General features: G+C 46.9%; 2 protein-coding genes across 3 annotated transcripts; both read right to left on the bottom strand.

The window, feature by feature from the left end:
* Positions 1-626: 626 nt before the first annotated feature.
* Positions 627-12,956, bottom strand: mvp (major vault protein). 2 transcript variants are annotated; one of them, XM_030736489.1, is made up of 18 exons: positions 12,818-12,956; positions 10,296-10,474; positions 9,935-10,130; positions 9,493-9,616; positions 9,252-9,383; positions 8,735-8,829; positions 8,407-8,643; positions 8,196-8,321; positions 5,819-6,034; positions 5,215-5,450; positions 4,931-5,128; positions 4,583-4,727; positions 3,549-3,760; positions 3,345-3,461; positions 2,756-2,882; positions 2,389-2,577; positions 1,541-1,691; positions 627-990 (listed from the first exon to the last, which is right to left on the bottom strand). In XM_030736489.1, the coding sequence occupies exons 2-17, from the start codon at positions 10,457-10,459 to the stop codon at positions 1,566-1,568; spliced, it is 2,640 nt and encodes an 879-aa protein (XP_030592349.1). In that variant the 5' UTR covers positions 10,460-10,474; positions 12,818-12,956; the 3' UTR covers positions 627-990; positions 1,541-1,565. The 2 variants fall into 2 exon arrangements, with proteins under 2 accessions (XP_030592349.1, XP_030592350.1); XM_030736490.1 differs by having other exon boundaries at positions 5,819-6,031.
* A 2,445-nt stretch (positions 12,957-15,401) lies between these two features.
* On the bottom strand, positions 15,402-17,201 carry LOC115785068 (nuclear factor 7, brain-like). The gene has a single exon (XM_030736519.1). The coding sequence runs from the start codon at positions 16,978-16,980 to the stop codon at positions 15,487-15,489; it is 1,494 nt and encodes a 497-aa protein (XP_030592379.1). The 5' UTR covers positions 16,981-17,201; the 3' UTR covers positions 15,402-15,486.
* Positions 17,202-18,070: the final 869 nt, after the last annotated feature.

The following is an 18,070-nucleotide window of genomic DNA, read 5'->3' as shown; positions in this document are numbered from 1 at the left end:
CACAGCATCACCACCACCAGAGAAATCTGTGAGCTCCATCTAGTGGACACACAGCTGCACAACACCCAATCTTCAGGCTCTGTGTGATGTCACAGAGGAGTCTCCTGATGGAAAAAACTACAAAATGACAGAAATGATGAAAAGCAGCAAATCGTTCTTCCTGCAGTCTTTGTGGTTTATTCTACGTTCAAGGATATTGTGTAAGATAAACCCACTGAAGCTAAGCTTCAGCTCTAAAACTCGTCCTTTATGTCACACTGAGCCTTCATGCACCCCCTCCTCAAGACTCTTCCTCTGATTCGCTGCCCCTCAGAAATGGAAGGTTTGAACATCATCATCTGGCTGAACCCTGTAAATCCTTTTTTTCATGGTCTTCAAACTTTATTCTAACCGCGGGGAGAACAGCCACACCGATGGTTTTATCAGAGCTGAAGCTGCAGACTCCCCTCTGTGACATCACACAGAGCCAGGAGTGGAAGAAACTCTGATAAACTGAGTGTTTATCAGGGATTACTGTGCATACACTGAGCCCGTTATTAGAAACTTGGGTCATGTTTAATGTGAGCATCATCATGAAGAAACAGAATAACTTTAACGGCTGCATAAAACACAACAGTCCCACAGAGTAGAAGCATGTCAGTTTTTAATATTGCTTTAAACAGTTCAGGCTGAAAATACGTCTTCAAACAGAGAGACAGATGTGAGAACATCTGCACTGTGTAAGGCAGAGAAAGGCAGTTCTATGATCACCACAGAAAGGCTGAATATCCATAAACAGCTGTTTTATTTGGTCGTTTCTAGCTTAAAAATGGAAAAAAGTGCACAGTCAGCAGGAAGCACGTCACATCCTTACTGCTGCTCCTCCTGCACATGTAAACCTCAGCCCTCTGAACAGTGCATGTTAGTAATAATTTCAACTCATTCACTGGTGGGTGAAACACATGCCCTCCGACCCCCCCACCCCCATGCTCCAAAGCTCCAAAACTGCATCTGAAAGAAAAAAAGAGCAAAAACAAAATCAGTGAAATGATCAAAGTCAGCTGGGCTCGGCTGCTGGTGGAGATTAGGATCTTCAGACACTGAAGGACGAGCTCTCTCACAAACAAAGATATCTGATCACGTGGCTCCGGTGAAACCCACGGACAGTAAAAAAGATGGCCGCAGCCATCGTGACATCACCCGCTCTGGAGACTCGATACGTTACCGTATTGGTTTAAAAAACCTGGCTGTGATGAGGAGGGGCGGAGCCTCACTGAATACTTTATTCACTGTGACCAAAAACCATCGACTGAGCCCATAAACTCCACAGCAATGTGTTTACAGAGGTCAGAGGTCACAGGACAGGAAGTCTTTTTGCAAACACTGGCTTCATTTTTTCCAAGTCTAAATTATTATATTATTTTCCTCTTTGGTCGAACTCAGAAACGAGTGATTAAAAATAACTAAAAGATCTTTCAGTCGTTCGGATAAATGAGTAAAGCACAGTTTTAGTTTCTACAGAATGGAAACAGGAAGAAACAGAAGATCTGCTGAGGTTTACTTTCAGATTTTTCCCCTCCTCTTCCTCACTCGGCCTGTCCCTGACCCGGCAGCGCCCCCAGCAGGCCGTTGGCTGTAGTGAAGAGGTTGATGGGAGACGAACCATCAGTGATGAGGGTGGACTTGAGCCCCAGAGACTGAAGCAGTTTCACCTGGAGGACAGGAAACAGGAAGTGTTTAATCGTGAATCTGCTGACGGGTCGAATCAGAGACTCCGGCTCAGCAGCAGCGATAAAAACGATAATAAATGATAATAAAGGGTTTATTTAGGGGCAAACCCTCTAACTATGGTTACTGCTGCTGAGCTGTTTAAATCTACCCCCCTGCTTACAACGACGTACTTATTTTAATTAACTTAATTTGTTACAGGTTTATAATCCAAGCACATCGGGAGAAATCAGACAGTGGAAAACCTGAGAATAATAAAATCTGGGAAAAACGATGTGATGAATGGAAAACTAACTGTGATGAACTCAGCCACTAAAAGACGAGTCGGCTCTAATCGTGGAATAAAGATGAAGGAAGTTAATGTTTACGGAAACTCTTGCATGCATTTCCCAGGAAATCTTTTCAAAATAAAAGCACACCACACGAATGCTGACAGCATGGGCACCCTTTTCTCATAATAATAAACACTTCTATAAGTAAACTGATTGAACCAATAGCATTAGCCCCAAATTAAAATGTGCATCCTTAATGATTAGTTTGTAAATTTTCATTTATAGTCAATAATTCATTTTATTTACATTAAAATCAGCTTGTTCTTCTGGACTCAGTGAATCTTAATGTCAGATATTTTATCTGCTCCGCTCTGTTTGTGAGGCGGTGTTGGCGGTTTGGGTATCGTACCTGCATCTCGGGTCCGGCTCTGGCGATCTCCTTCAGCGTCTCACTGCCCAGACTCTCCATCATCTGCTTGAAGCGCTGACTCTCGATCTCAGACAGCTGCTGCTGCTTCTCCACCTCCAGATGGTCCATCTCCTTCTTGTAGTTCAGCTCCTGCTCACGAGCCTTCGCCAGGCGCAGCAGCTCCGCCTCCTACACACACACACACACACACACACACACAGCTGTGATGGAGGAAGCACCTTTCGATTAATCAGTGAAACTGGAAGGAGTCGTTCAGCTGACTGCAGTTAGCGGTGATGCTAACTCGTTACTTTGACAGATTTTAGTGTTTCCCGCTGAGAGGGAGGAACAGGAAGTGTGAGCGTACCGCCTCGATCCTCTGAGCCTCGGCCTTCAGTTTGGCCTCGCTGACCGCCGCCTCGCCCTGAATTCGGGCCGCCTCCGCCCGAGACTGAGCTTCAGCCTTCGCCGCTCCTGTGCTCTCCACCGCCGCACTGAAACACACAGCATCTGTTAGTGTGTACGCACAAAAAAAGACGACAATTTTAACCCAGATATTCAGCACGAGCAGCTAAAGTCACGTAAAACTTTCCCACAGCTTCATTTTTTCTGCAGTTTGTTGAAATTTTGTTTCTTTGTTGCAGTTTGAATCCATCATAGTTCCTGTGTCTCCTCTCTGTCGTACTTCTTTGTTTCCTCACTTTGGGGTCATTTTGTGTCTCACTGAGTTTTCATCTTTTAAAACTGACCTCTGATGACTTTAAACTTTACATCTGTGACTCTGCAGACCTACTGACTCAAACAGCTCCAACTGAGCTTTAAAAACCTGATTAGATTAGTCAGAATTAATGATGGTCATTCTGTGTGACCTTAAGAAGATTTTTAAAGATGCATTTTCAGTTTCAGCTCTTCCTCCTGCTGCTGCTTCAGCAGTTCACCAGGTGCTCTGCTTTCACCTGAGCGCCTCCAGCTCCAGCAGCTCCTTCCTGGCTCTCTCAGCCTCGGCCTGGTCGGTGATCCTCTGCCTCTCCAGCTTCCCCCGAGCCTCCTGCTCCAGACGCTCGGCCTCGTGTCTGCACACAAACAAACCTCATGAAGCTGAGTGACGTCTCATTGATGCTGTATGTGTGTGTGTGTGTGTGTCTGTGTGCGTGTCGGACCGTGCGGCCGCCTCCTGGGAGTTGGTGGTGATCTCGATGGCCAGCTGGACGCTCTTCTGCAGGGCGTCTCGGGTGCGCTGGTCCACGGGCTCCACAGACTGGATGTCCACGCTGCTGATCACCAGGTTGTTCTGGCTGAAGCGAAGACTCGACCGAACCTGCATCTTCTCATCGAAGCCGAACACGGCCGAGCAGATGATCCGGTTCGAGTTCTGCAGACAGAACACGTCAGGATGACGACTTCATACTGGGAAATGAACTCAGCCGGTTTATGATCAATGCTGTTGCTAAAACAAATATTCCTCACTGTCATTAGTGAAGTCTAAGAAGTAAAAAAGTGTTGGGTGGTGTTTCCACCTCAGACTGAGTGTGAAAGTGAAGCTGTGGATGTACCGGTTCATCCACGCTCCCACCCTCACCACTGTGGGCAGCGGGTGAGAGAACGAGATCGATGACACAAGCTGCAGAAATGAGTTTCCTTCAGAGGGCGGCCGGGCTCTCCCTCAGAGGCTGAGGAGGGACCTCCACATCGAAAGGAGCCATTTGTGTTGGTTCAGAGATCTCCAGAGGCCCCGGGGCAGACCCAGGACACACTGGAGAGGTTATCCCTCTCAGCTGGTCTGGGAATGCCGCAGTGTGGAGGAGGTGGCCGGGCACCTCAGTTTATACTGCAGCCCCCACAAATATGGATGGATGGACATACATCAGCCCGAGAGGGTTCATGTACTGGGAGGGGGTCAGGAGCTGAGGCTCAACATGAACTGAAGGATTATTTTGAACTGTGACTCATGCAGAGCTGCTGTGGTGAAGTCCCAGAATACAAATACAGGGCTGAACAAAGGTCATGTTTCAGTTAACCTGTTTCAGTTAACCTGACCTGCAGACCAGCTGAGCGTAGTTTAAAATTTTTCATCAGTTTATATCACAGCCATGCAGATATTTTTATATTTTCCATCCTGTTAGGACGCGTTTCTGGTTGTTTTTAGTGCATTTAAGTTTAGTTGTAGTTTTGTGAAGGACGCTGAAATACAAACCTTGTGGAAATCATCAAACTGCACCGAGGCGACGGCTCCTCGGATCCGCGAGGCGATGGCTTTGCAGGCGTCTCCCACAAAGTCGGGAACTGAGAACAGAGCTGCAGCGTCGGCATTGTCGGTCCGAGCCTTCACCTCAAAGTGCCTGTGAGGAAGAGGAGGAGGGGCCGTGATCAAAGGAGGTAAAAGGTGTCTGCACTTGTTGGTGCATTAATTCGGAAATGTGTTTGTGATAATAAAGTGCATGTTCTCCACACTGCTGCATGCAGAGCTCCTTTACTGTAAACCATCCTCTCTTTGGATCTGTGGACCTGAGCGTGACAGTAAAACAGGTGACGGTGTGGTTACCAGTTGTAGGAGAGCTGCAGCTGCAGCCGGGCGTGGTCGGCCGTCTCGATGGTGATGATATCGGTGAAGAAGTCGGGCCCCAGCAGGAGGCAGACGGCCTTGATGACGTTGGCCCTCTTTGGTTTGTCTCCAGACAGCGACAGCATGGTGAACTGCTCGTCGGGTCCCAGCATCACCATCTCCGGTCCAAACACCACCCTGCAGACAAAACCACCATCACCACCAGTTCAGCTGATTTATTGAAGCTCAAACACCCCCTACAATATCAGGGCAGGCGGGCTCACCTGGCCTTCTTCTCTCTGTAATCGTAGACCTGCACAGCAGCGTTGTGGGGGATCCTGAAGGACACCACCCTGGTCTTCTCCCTCGGCAGGTTCAGTTCCTGGTTGTTACGGTCGGAGCGGCCGGCCAATGGGTCGATACGAGCACCCAGCAAGGCCTCGACGTTCGGAGGAAGCTCCTTCTCCCACAGCTCCTCGTCCTGAGTCAGCATGTAGGTGTGGCCGATCACTGCGCGCACCTGCAGGCCAGGTAACACGTTGCTACAGCGTTGACCATCAACAACAAAAATAACATAGAAACATGACAAAAGGAAAACCCTTGACCTCTGCACTGATGGGATCTGTGGCCCTGTGATTATGAGTCAGATTAGCATGTATACAAACAAATATCTATCTACTCCCACAGGAGTCGCCGCCTGTTGGCCAAAGGGAAGAATGCAGGTTCTATCGTGATGGGACTGGTCTCTTCCAGGATGGCTCCATCCACTGGGTGCACGGGCTCTCTGAATGGTTTAATGAGGATGCTGATAGTGGTTTGTCTCCTAAATACAGGGCGATGTAAAGCAGACTGAAGGGGCGGGGCTGGGAATGCTCACATAACTCCTACCTTTCCCGTTTTGATGTCCCTGACGTAGATGCCCTCGTTCTCATCCAGTGGGATGGCTTGGCGCCTCAGCAACACCTCCACGGTGGCGGGGGGGACGTACTCGATGGGGCCCCGCAGCATCCAGCGGTCTCCGGGGCGACGGAGGATGCCGCTTCTGCGAGAGCGTTTGGCTCTCTCCTGCGTCTCTTCCTCCTCCTCGGCCTCCTCTTCCTCCTGCTGGCAGAGAGAACGGGAGAGAGAGAGGAGGAGGACGGAGAGAAGGGTTAACGTGGTGATGCACTGGAGCGGTGGAGGAGAGGGAGGGGAAGGAGAACACAGGATCGGAGGAAGGTACTGAGTAAAACAAAGAGTGAATGAAAGATTAAAAAAAGGTGGGAGGTGAGATGGTGGGTGGTGTCAGGAGAGGACGGAGGGGTTTGGTGCAAAGGAAGGAGGAAAAGAAGAAGAGAGCGGGTTAATAAGGGCTCCCCAGGTATGAAGGGAAGGTGAAGGACAGAAACACCTGCAGGAACTCTGGAAAACTGACCTGCATTTGAACAGGTTCCTGCTGGAAGTTCAGTTTCCCTCATTTGTATTAGTGCCGAACACTCACAGAAAGAACAGGCCTCACGTTTAGTCCATGATTCTGTTAAGCTCTAAATCAGCGCTACTGGAAAATGCACTTCAATCAGATTTTATGGACAGTCCTCAAACACATTCAGACGAGCTACCCGTGAGGTAAGCTGCTGCACATTTGATAAGATAAAACAAACAACATTCAGCAGCAAGCCCAGGAGCTCCATCTGAGACTCTGCAGGCCTCAGTGAGCAGGTTAAAGGTTAAAGTTCATGACAGCACAGTCACATGTGAGGCCATCAGTCCCGCAGCTGAAGCCGGGACGATTGTTGTTGCACTGATGCACAGCAGACGTTCAGGTCTACCTCCAGCGCTCTGCTGGTGCTCCTCCGGATCGAGCCGGTACGTTTTGGCTCAGTAACGACCCAGAAACATTACCAAGATGGCTGCTGAGTGGCGAGGCCGCACCTGATCCCAGGAAGCAGGTCCAACAAACTGAGTTTAAAAATAAACTGAGTCGGTTAAACTCTGAGTTTCCTGTTCCAGAAACATCAATCAGCTGTAAGTTCACCCTGAGTGAAGCGTATGTGCCATCATCACCATGGTGACAGGTAAATAAAGAGCAGGCCTCCATTTAAATGGATGGAGGAACGTGAACAGGTGTCAGTGCCAAAAAAAAACAGGAGGGAAAACGACTCTTTTAAAAGTTTGAGATTTTTATGAAAAATGTCGTCTGGTGTCATTTAACAAACTCAAAGGTTCATCAGATGAAGCTGATTTTAATTTAATTATTTAGCTGCAGCCTGAGAGGAACAAAGTGCAGGAGACAGAAATGATGAAGCTGTGATTTTAGTTAATGCAGATTAATTCACTCTGACAGCCACTTTATGAAGGAGGAAATGAATGGGAGTGTCAGACAGGTGGTTCAGGTGCAGCAGGAGGGGAGGAGTCAGAGAGACACCTGCCAGCGAGCATGTTTACTTTACCCGGTAACTGATTCAGAGTTAACTCTTTCTGGGACATAAAACTGGAGTTTCTCTCACCTCAGGGTTAAACTCAGAGCTGTTAGCCAAACCTGCTCCTCCTGGAAGGACTAAAACAATACCACAAACCCTCAGTAAGTGCCACTGTAACAACATCAACACAATACATATTTCATATTGTGTCGTAACTCAAACTTTGTACCTGCTGGCACAAACAGCCAATTACACTTGTGGCCTCACCCTGTATTTTCTAGGACTGCTTTACACCGTATTTCACTCCCTGTTCTTTGAACTACCTGCAATAGAGCAAACATTGTAACCCCACCCCTCAGTGTTCTCACCCTTCAACCATAGAGACACACCTTTGACCTCCATACCAGCCTTTACAGACCTGCTCAATGTGACAGATGCTCTGTTTATTGAGGTTTATCAGGTTTGCTTTTCTAATCTCTCTCCTCTGATCAACTGGTTGCACAAGATGCTTTAGGAAACTCAGGCCATCTGTGTGGGTGCAACCTTAGTGTTACACCACCTCTTCAGGTCTTTACATTCCTGACTGCACAACTACAGAGAGAAGACGGCACACCAGCCAAATTGAGCTCAGGAGGGCAGGTCTAAACAAAACGATTTAATGTGGAAAGAGCTCATTTAACAGTGAAAGCACAAGCAGCAGATGCAGGACTAGATGAAGAGCAGCCTGCTGTATATACAGCGGCGTGGTGCTTTAGCAAAATGCATCACTGGGAAATGCCGGCTGTGGTTTAGTCAGTTGTACAAATTCCTATATTACCTAAACAGACTCAGACACAGGAAGTAATCCTGCGTCTCTCTCTGCTCACCTCCTGGGTGTCGTTAAAGGCCTCCACAGCTCGCAGCACCAGCCCCTCTTCCTCTGATAGCACGTACACGTCCTGGATGCCATTTTCAAGGTGCTCCCCGGGCTGCAGGAAAAACGAGCGCTCGCCCTGACCGGAGGAAGAAGAGGATAAATGATCAGGTCTGAGGAAGAGACGCACTGCGTTTGGGTTCACAAAGACTGGTTCTCCTCACCTTCACCACCCTCTTCTGACCCAGCTGAGGTTTCCCATCAGGCCCGACCGGGTCCAGGATCACGCAGTACTGCCTGCTGCTCAGCGTGGTCACGTCCACCACGCCCACCACCTCCTCTGCCACAGAGGGGATGTGCGCCTCCCTGTCAGCCATGGTGACCAGCCACTCCTCCCCCGTGCGACGATCCCGCCCGCCGGCGTCCTTGAAGGGCCGCAGGGCGCGAACATGCAGCGCTTTCTGGAGACGCAGACATGAGAAGATCATCACAGAACCAACGAGGAGCCGTTTGTCACAGTGCGAGCAGTCAGACAACAAACACCGGGGTTACCTTGTCAGTGAGGATGAAAGCATTGACGATGTCGATGACCTCTTCATGGGCGCCTGGAAGGTACGCGCCCACCTTACTGACCAGCCACTCCTCACCTGAACCACAGACACAGGTGAGACATTCAGGGGAAACATGACAGGAAGGTGGCAGAAATTCAAATTTTCATGGACACTGCCCAGCTGTTCTCGTAAAACAAAACAACTTTTATGAATCTGAGACCACGCAGTGGAAACAGGAAGTCCCCGCGAGCCTCAGGTTCAAACAAGGAAATACAAACGATGTGGTTTTATTAGCATTAACATTTTAGGACAGGTGGACACAGGGTTTGACAAACTGACCTGTTACCTGTATCCACCTTGGTTTATGTTCATGCTTTATTTATTATTACATTTGTCCTCAGATAATTTTTTATGTTTTTACAAAAGGTGCTCTTTAAATAAAGTTTTTCAGATTGATGTTCATCCCTGTGAGGACCACTCAGAGCTCTCGGTCACAGTTGTGGGCGGAGCTTCGTTACCTGTCACTCTGTTGACACCGCTCCGGTCTTTTCCCTCCTTGCGCGCTCTCAGCCTGATGGCCTGGTTCTCCCTGATCACCGTGGCCTTGATGGTCTCCAGCACGGCCACCTCCTTCCTGGGGATGTAGGTCCCTGAAACAAAGCACGTCTGAATGTTTCTGTCTCATATTTGCAGCTCTGAGAGACGCAGGTTTAAAAAATATCAGTGAACTCTTTGTTTTAATAATAAAGCAGGAAATACCTGGTCCTTCAAACAGCCACTCGTCTCCAGCCACATGTTTCTCTCCTCCCTCCTCATCAAAGTCCAGCAGCGCCTGCAGACGCAGCGCCGTGTCCGGGTACACGATCTGCAGCGGAGTCACGTCCTGCAGGGAAAACCGTACGTCAGGGATACAAATCAGTAACGAACCCTAACACCTTTATTTCTTTATGAGGTTACTTTAATGTTTTGACTTTAAAAAAGGTGTTTCTTCTTATTTGATCATTAAACTTGATCTTTTCTAATAAAAATCATATTTATTTTATTCCTGGGCTCTGATGGAGTAACTGTGCATGTTCAAAATCATCCTTATTTATCCTCCTCATCACACCTTTATGTTTCTTTATGTTTATGACCTCTGTATGTTTGTGTTTCATCTGATGGACAATAAAGTTTTAACTCCAGGAACAAAAAGGCTGCAGACCTGCTGGATCTCCTCTCCGGGGTACAGGGGGAACGGGTCCTGGGTCAGGCGGATCTCCAGGTCGGCGTGGCGGAGCTTGGCCTGGCCGGATTGGTCAAAGAGGACCTGGGCTTCGTCATCGCGGGCCACGGGGTTGGCGATCACACAGTAGTGACGAGGAGGCACCATGACCATACGTACTGGAGCAAAGAGCACTCTGGGAAAAAAAAAGGAAGAAGAAGAGTTTGACTTTATGAACCTTTTGTTTCTGTTTCCTGCCCGCTCGGCTCTTTGCTTTACTTTAGAAGTTTTGCAGCCTAAATGTCAAAGGTCATCCTGCTGAAACTGGAATTAGTCTGAGCGCAGGCTTCCCGACTCTGACCTCTCATTGTCCTGGCGGATGTAGGTGAGCGGTCCGATCTCCACGCGGGCGATGTTGGTGTTCTGGTCCAGGACGTGGATGTAGTGATGCGGAGGGATCCGGATGATCGACGCCTCCACCAGCCCCTCCACCTCCGGCCCACGGTTTCCAACCTTCTTAGACATGATGTCAGTGGATTACTGCGGACAACAGGAAAGACGGGGTGGGATTTTCAAAAGAAAAGCTGGTAGTTTTATTTTGAAAAACAAAACATGTAATAGGTCATTATTCCAGTGCACAGGTCAATCTGTTTCTGATCAATTTATCTGTCAGCATCTCCCAACTAATCAATTAAAGTGACCTGATGACTCTGGCATGGCGACGCCTCTGTGAGCGACCAGCATGACTGGGTGGTGCAAAGGTCGCATTGATAAAAGGCCGGACTGGTTTAGGGTGGGGACGTCACGTCCTGTCAGTTCTCATCACGCTCTCTTTTTTAATTTTGATTATCTGGTGATTTCCATAAAATCCACATCTATAAAGACTCTGGTGTCATGGAAACAGCCCTGCACCACAAACATGCAACCTCCACCCTCCCCCAAAAAACTAAAGAAATGTAAAAATCATCAAAAAGAGACAAAAATCACCACATGGATGCAAACACAATGAAGGGATGAGGAGCCTGAGTCAGGATATCAGCACAAACATTCAAATATAATGAGGTGGAGAAGAGGCGGAGCTGAAGGCTGTGATGAGCTGAGTGAAAGAATCTGATGAGACAAACAGAACAAAAGCAGCCGGCTCAGATCATCTGGATCAGGTCAGCTCCATCATCCTTTGAATAACATTTGCACACGATTTGCTTAAAGTCACATGACCTGAAAAACAAGCTGGAGTGAAAATCTTTGCGCAAACACCGTGATAACCAGTGGAACCCAAAGTGTGTGCGTGTGTGTCGGGGTTATAGGTCATGCTGAAAAACGCTGAGCATTTCTAATCAGCTGATCCCACATTCAGGTGTGTTTCTGCAGGCGGCTGCAAAGGTTCAAATGACTGTCAGAGGAAGTTCTCAGGCTGAAACCACCTCCTCCTCCTCCTCCTCAGGTAAACTTGGCACACAGGTCGATTATTTCTCTGTCGCAACAACGTTTCACTGCAATTAATCTGAAACTGCTGGAAAGCTGCAGGTTCAGCCACCAACAGCTGCTCAGCTTAAAACCAACAATAACCCCAAACGTGTGACTCACCCTGCAACTATGGGGGGGGGGGCAGCAGCAATCCCACGCACACGCACACACACACACGCACACGCACACACACACAGCAGGTCCTTTTATCTCCTAGCTGTCAGTCATTATTACCCAGCTACAAAGGAGCTTCATCCTCAGTTGGTATAATCTAAGGCTGCATTTCTCCTCCACCTTCAGCACACAAAACCACCTTAATGAGTGAATAATGACAGTAATTCATGAACATCTGCTGTTAGGAAACAACTTTTTAACCACATTTGCTAGAAATGAGTCCATCAGAGGGACAGCTCAGAGTCAGAGAGGCTGAGATGGTTTGGACACGTGCAGAGGAGGGAGCATGGATGGAGCTGCAGGAGGAGAAGACCTCAGAGGAGGTTCATGGATGCAGTGAAGGAGGACATGCAGAGAGCTGGAGTGAGAGAGGAGGATGCTGGGAGAGGGGGAGATGGAGGCAGAAGATCTGCTGTGGAGACCCCTAAAAGGAGCAGCTGAAAGAAGGAGGAGAAGAATAAAGAGGAGGAGGAGGAGCTAAACGTAGTAAAAAGTTACAGTTAGTCTCACTCAGACTACAGTCAGCACCTCCTGCAGCTCTTTTACATGGATCAGAGTATTTGTGGTATCTCGGGGTTTCCTGCTTCATTCTAAAAGCAGATTGTGGGATAAATTTCTCTGCAGCTTCTGTCAGTCCTGATGCTCCTGTTTCATCTTCAGAGCCTGTGCAGTAAAAGCCTCGCACGGAAAATGTGAATGCTTCTTGCAGCAGTTCAGACTGAGGGCGGAGTCTGTCTCCACTGTAACATGATAACCTGTCATGAAGCAGCCGCTCTGGACCTGCTCTGTGAGGTTAGTGCTGCGGCCCCCTCCAGGATCACAGCAGCTGCTGCTGCACAGTTAGGGAACTTCCTGGTGACAAACCTGGCAACCTGCTGCAATACAAACTCTACAAAATACTCTTTGTCAGCCTGGCTACAGTGCTGAAAAGAAACCTGGGCTTGTTCTTAATTTCTTCAATTAATGATGAACTCTACCAAAATACTCCGAATTTAAATCCCCGTGATTGTTAGACTGATATTCACTGAGGTATTTCCGTCATTACAGGCGGACAGAAGGCTGAAAAACACGATAAAGTTCAGACTCTAATAAATAAAGAGTTACTTCGCGGGTGTAAAATAAGCCGATTTAAAGGTCGGATAATATTTGTTCACAATCCATCTTCAGCTGTTTGACACGGAGCAGAAATCTGCTCTGACGCACGCGGAAGTTTGAGGTTTGGGAGCGGAGTCCGGCTCTTACCTCGTCCGGATGCAGGCAGCTCTGTTTCGGCTCTCACGGTCCAAACTGACGGCTGGAGGGGAAACCCACCGGGACTGAAGTCAGGACTGAACGACGCGACGGAGCCGCAGCCTGAAACCCGGAAACGCGCACCAGCAGTCACGTGGTTTACCGCCAGCCCTCCCTGCGACAGATTTCTGAGAGGTGAGTCAGCTGGTCCCAAACAAACAAACACGCCCAATAATAAATACATTATTTTTAATCACAATTTATTATGAATTCTCTGCTTTTGAAACTCAGAGCGCAAAGACAGAATTATAATTCATAGCTGATCATTTTGATTTGTTTTAATCTTTTTGACTCATAACTTTGACTCAATAATTGTTTTATTTTTAACTGATAATTTTTGTCCCAGTCTGTAACATAATAATAAAGTTTTTAAATTGGGTTTATTCATAATTTTTGGTTTGGATGTAATAAAACTAATTTAAACTCCAGAAAAATAAAGTTAAGATGTTAAAAACTTATTTTTTAAATTCAAATGTCGTTTTTTAAAACCTTGTTTCTAATAATCAGATGTAATGACCCAGCCTCAGCAGCTCATCCTTCAGAGGGTCAAAGTTCAGCTCCAGGTTATTTCTGCTAACAGATCATCACGCTCACTTCATGAGTTTCATGAGAAATGAAACCTTTCGTTTACTGTCTTTTCTTAAATCATCAAAAAAAAAAAAAAAACATCAGATGATTCATGGATGACTCTGTATTTATTAAAACCCTTCCTGTCTGCAGCTCTGACCTCATGTTTCTTCCATACTGTGGAAATTTTTTCTTGAGAGATTAACTCTGAAACCATTAAATTAAAGAAGAAAAGACCCTCTTTCAATTCTCAAGTTTCATGTATCAGGACATGATGGGGGGGGGGGGGGGGGGGGGTTACAGAGAGGAGCCAATATGGGAGAAATCTGCTCTCTCTTTCTAGTCCCTGTCAGTACTCTAGCTGCAGCATTTTGAATCAGCTGAAGGCTTTTCAGGGAGCTTTTAGGACCAAATTGGAGTCTATTAGATAAATATGATTCAAACCACTGCAGTGCAGTACCTTTAATACCTATAGTATGCTCTAATCTTTGTAATAAAATGTTATGGTCAACAGTATCAAAGCTGCACTGAGGTCCAACAGGACAAGAAGAGAGATGAGTCCACTGTCAGAGGCTCTAAGAAGATCATTGGTAACCTTCACTAATGCTGTTTCTGTACTGTGATGAATTCTGAAACCTGACTGAAACTCTTCAAATAAACCGTTCCTCTGCAGATGATCAGTTAGCTGTTTTACAACTACTCTTTCAAGAATCTTTGAGAGAAAAGGAAGGTTGGAGATTGGCCTATAATTAGCCAAGACAGCTGGGTCAGTGATGGCTTTTTAAGTAGGTGTGTGTGTGTGTGTGTATGTGTATATATACATATATATAAATAAACGGGGGGCGGGCAGCACAGCTGGAAGGTCTGGGTTCGAGTCCCCCGTGGCCTGAGCCTCTCTGTGTGGAGATTGGATGTTCTTCCAGTGTCTGTGTGGGTTTTCTGCAGGTACTCACCTGCAGAAAACCCACACAGACACTGGTTTCCTCCAAAGACATGCAGGTGCTGGGGTTAGGCTAATTTGTGATTCTAAAATAGGTGTGAATAGTTTTCTGTCTCTCTGTGTTAGCCCTGCAACAGGCTGGTGACCTGTACAGGTGTACCTCGCTCCATGACAGCTGGGATAGGCCTCAGCCCCCCCATCCTGACCCTGAACAGGAAGAGATGATGGATACTTGAAATGGTTTAAATGTATGAGCTTTTATGTCGAATGTGTCACTGTGTGGCCCATGTGACTAGCAGCAGCCAACCAGATTCTTTCTGTTCTAACTCAGAGTAATGCAGACTAGCAGGATTAACAGTTCAGGAGGAGCAGTGTTAAGAGTCTGCTCAGCCTTCTGCTCAATCCTTGAATGACCATGTATGCTACTGCTGTGAATATTATTGTAAATGTGAACTATTTTGTTGGTTAAACATGAACACTGAGACAATTGAGTCCTAACTTGGAATTTAATAGAAGTAGATATTAGATAAACAAACAAAATAAACCTTGAAACTATAAAACCAAACTAGATTTATTGATTACTGAGTTAACACAAGTAGATCAAAAGAACAAACTTGAACAGAAATTTCCAACAACTTAACTAATGTTAAGTTAAAATAATATATTTTGGCTTAAAAGAACTAAGAGATTTATACAACCTAGTATGTGGTCCAGTCACTGTAAAGACTGAGGTGTTACAGAAACAGATATGACACTAAGGTAAGTCAACATGTGCTTCTTTATTCTTTCAAATTTCTTATCAGAGGTGATAAAATACAGCACAGAGAATTAAAAATGATTATTTTGTCACTGAAACCATATAAAGTTATGAATGCATTTGTTATAGCTGTAAGCAAAAAAAAAACCCTCATCCAGTTTCCTGACACAACAAAATTAAAGATGACATCAATATAAGCAAAAATTATCCACATATGAACATTTAAAGCAGTCAGACTGCAGTAAAGTTTTAATTAGAAACTTTTTGTAGTCAACAAAACAAAGAAACCCTCCAGAGAGTCCGTCAGAAACTCTGGAGGGTTTCAAACGGCTCCAAATCATTTTAAGCCCTTTCAGTTTAAAAGGGATTCAGTCTCAAAATCGAGCTGACGGGTAAGATCGATGACTGACGGCTGAGGCTGGAAACACATAAAATGTTGTAACTACAGACCTGTTTGCTCACAGACACCTTCATCGGTAACACAGTCACTGGGAAGTTATCCCCACTGTAAATGTCTGGAAACATCCTCTCAGTGAAGGTGTGTGTGAAGGTGTGAATGTGTGTGTCAGTATCAATATCAGAGAACAACAGCTTCCCTCCGTCCCAGTCCAGAGTCACTCTGATCCTCCGGAGCTCCGTCCGTACTGGGAGAATGGAGACCGGAGCTGGTGGTGCCCATTCATAGTATTCACCATTTTGATAATAGATTTCCAAAAATCCAGACTGTATGTTTCCCTTCCTCTGACAGGACTCTGCTGACACACCCAGTGCCCACAGTGTACTGTCTCCAACCTCAACATCCCAGCTGTGAGTCCCTGAGTTGAAGCCCTCAGAGCCGAGGACAGAGTGGGCACGCTCAAACCTCTCTGGATTATCAGGAAGCTGCTGCCTCTCTCCTCCTCGTCGTCTCACACTGGTCAGATCTTCAGACAGGATGAGTTCTGGATGAGCAGTGTTTGGGTCCAGGATCACAGGAGAGTAGGAGACCATGTCCTTCATCTTGTTCCAGATGTTGAAGGTCAGGTTGCCCAGGTGTTTGGCCTGGTCTATCAGAGCTCCTGAGGGCAGCTGTGGATCATCCAGCAGGGGGCAGCGCTGGACTCTTTCCACTGCAGCCTTGTAGCTGTGCAGGAATGAGACGTCTTCAGCTCTCAGCTCCTCCTCTGTGGCTCTGACTGTGTGTGAAAGAGCTGCTATCTGTCTGCTCAGAGCCTCCATCTTCTCCTTCATCATCCCACTCTTCTGCTCCTCTTCCTCCCTCAGTGCAGCCAGCCTGGCCTTCTCTTCCTCTGCTAGAAACTGCTGAAGCTTCTTAAACTGCATTTTAAACTGCTCCTTAATCTGCCTCTCTGTGTGTCGGGCCTGGACCTTAATGTGTTCTGCTGTTTGATCAAACTTCACTTGAACTTCTTCACAAACCTTTAACTTCTTCTTTAAGGGCTCCAGAGTTTCCTGAAGCTTCTTCTTATGTTGTCGTGCAGCTTCATCGATGGGTCTGAATCTGTGGTTGGTGTGTTTTTGTGAGTCTCTGCAGACGACACACACTGGCTGCTGATGGTCCAGACAGAAGAGTTTGAGTTTCTCAGAGTGCAGACTGCAGAGATCCTCTGAAGCTCTCTGATCTCTCTGCTGTAAGAACCACTCACACAGATTCTTTAAAACCAGGTTACGAGGTGGATCTTCCCTTGAAGATCTTCTCATACAAATTGGACACTTGTGTGTTGGGTCTGCTCTCCACCAGCTCTTCAGACAGTCTCTACAGAAGCTGTGGCTACATGACAGAAGAACAGGATCTGTGAAGATGTTCTGACACACGGGACAGTGAAGATCCTCGTCTAATCTGGAAGCCATGGAGTTTGTGATTGAAGCTGGAAGCAGGAAGTACGGTCAGTCCTGGTTCTCCTCTCTCCGCTTCACTCAAACTTCCTCTGAGTCCTGATCTTTGGTCAAACTTACTTTCAGTGTGTGCAGCGTGTTGTTGTCTTCCACTTTTCTCTCCTGCAGCTGGACTCAGACTGGAGATGTATTTTATTCCAAAGTTCAGAAACTGACCTGTGACTGAGGACCAGCGGTCTAGGACTAACTGCAGGCTGCTGGAAGGCAGATAACAGGCAGCAGCTGTTGTTTAAAACCTGCTTAAAGGAACTGGAGTCACATGGTTTTACTACCCTTTCCCAATCAGAGTGAGTCAGTCAGTTCCTCGGGGACTTTTTGGTCAGAAACATTTAACTTTCATTTCATTGTAAACGTCTCGTCATGTGAAAGCACATCCTCTTTCAGTTCTAACGTTTTACGTATCAGGACATAATAAAAAAAGTCATCATTTCCTCAGTAGGTTCTAAAATTATTAGATTCCCCTGATTCAGCAGCAATAAGCTGCAGTGATGTTTCCTTTGTGACTTCATCAGTCTGTCACATCACTGTGGAGGAGTTTGGTCCACTCTCCTTCACAGCGTAACTTCAGCTCATTGAGGATTGCAGCATTCGTTCCTGCACAGCTCTCTGAAGGTCCCCCACAGCATTCAGTCAGGTTAGCCAAGATGGCTGCACACATGGACGCAGTGGCTCAAGGCTCCCTACTTCTTTGCGCTATTGTGTGTTTTTTGTCAATCTTAGTTGTGTATTCCGACGCATATATATCCTACAGTTTTCAAGACCTGATAGACATCCGACTCAAGGACACCTCCACCGAAGTAACGAGTGCTTTCACACGGATGCACAACATCCCCGTGGAGATAGCCAGACCAACGGGAGCTCCGTTTGTTTTCGGCCCTGGCAGGTGGCGGAGGCGGCACAGGGAGAGGAAGCAAAAGCGGGGATGCAGAGCGGGGTTGCTAACTCGGCTACGTAAACAACCCCACAAACATCCGCTACCATCCCTGCTCCTCACTAATGCCAGATCCCTCGCAAACAAAATGGATGAGTTACAGTCACTGATTTC

Source organism: Archocentrus centrarchus, chromosome 8 (assembly GCF_007364275.1).
Source record: "Archocentrus centrarchus isolate MPI-CPG fArcCen1 chromosome 8, fArcCen1, whole genome shotgun sequence".
Taxonomy (NCBI): Eukaryota; Metazoa; Chordata; class Actinopteri; order Cichliformes; family Cichlidae; genus Archocentrus; species Archocentrus centrarchus.
The sequence above is the reverse complement of the archived record's forward strand: the minus strand, read 5'-3'. Positions and strand labels throughout refer to the sequence as shown.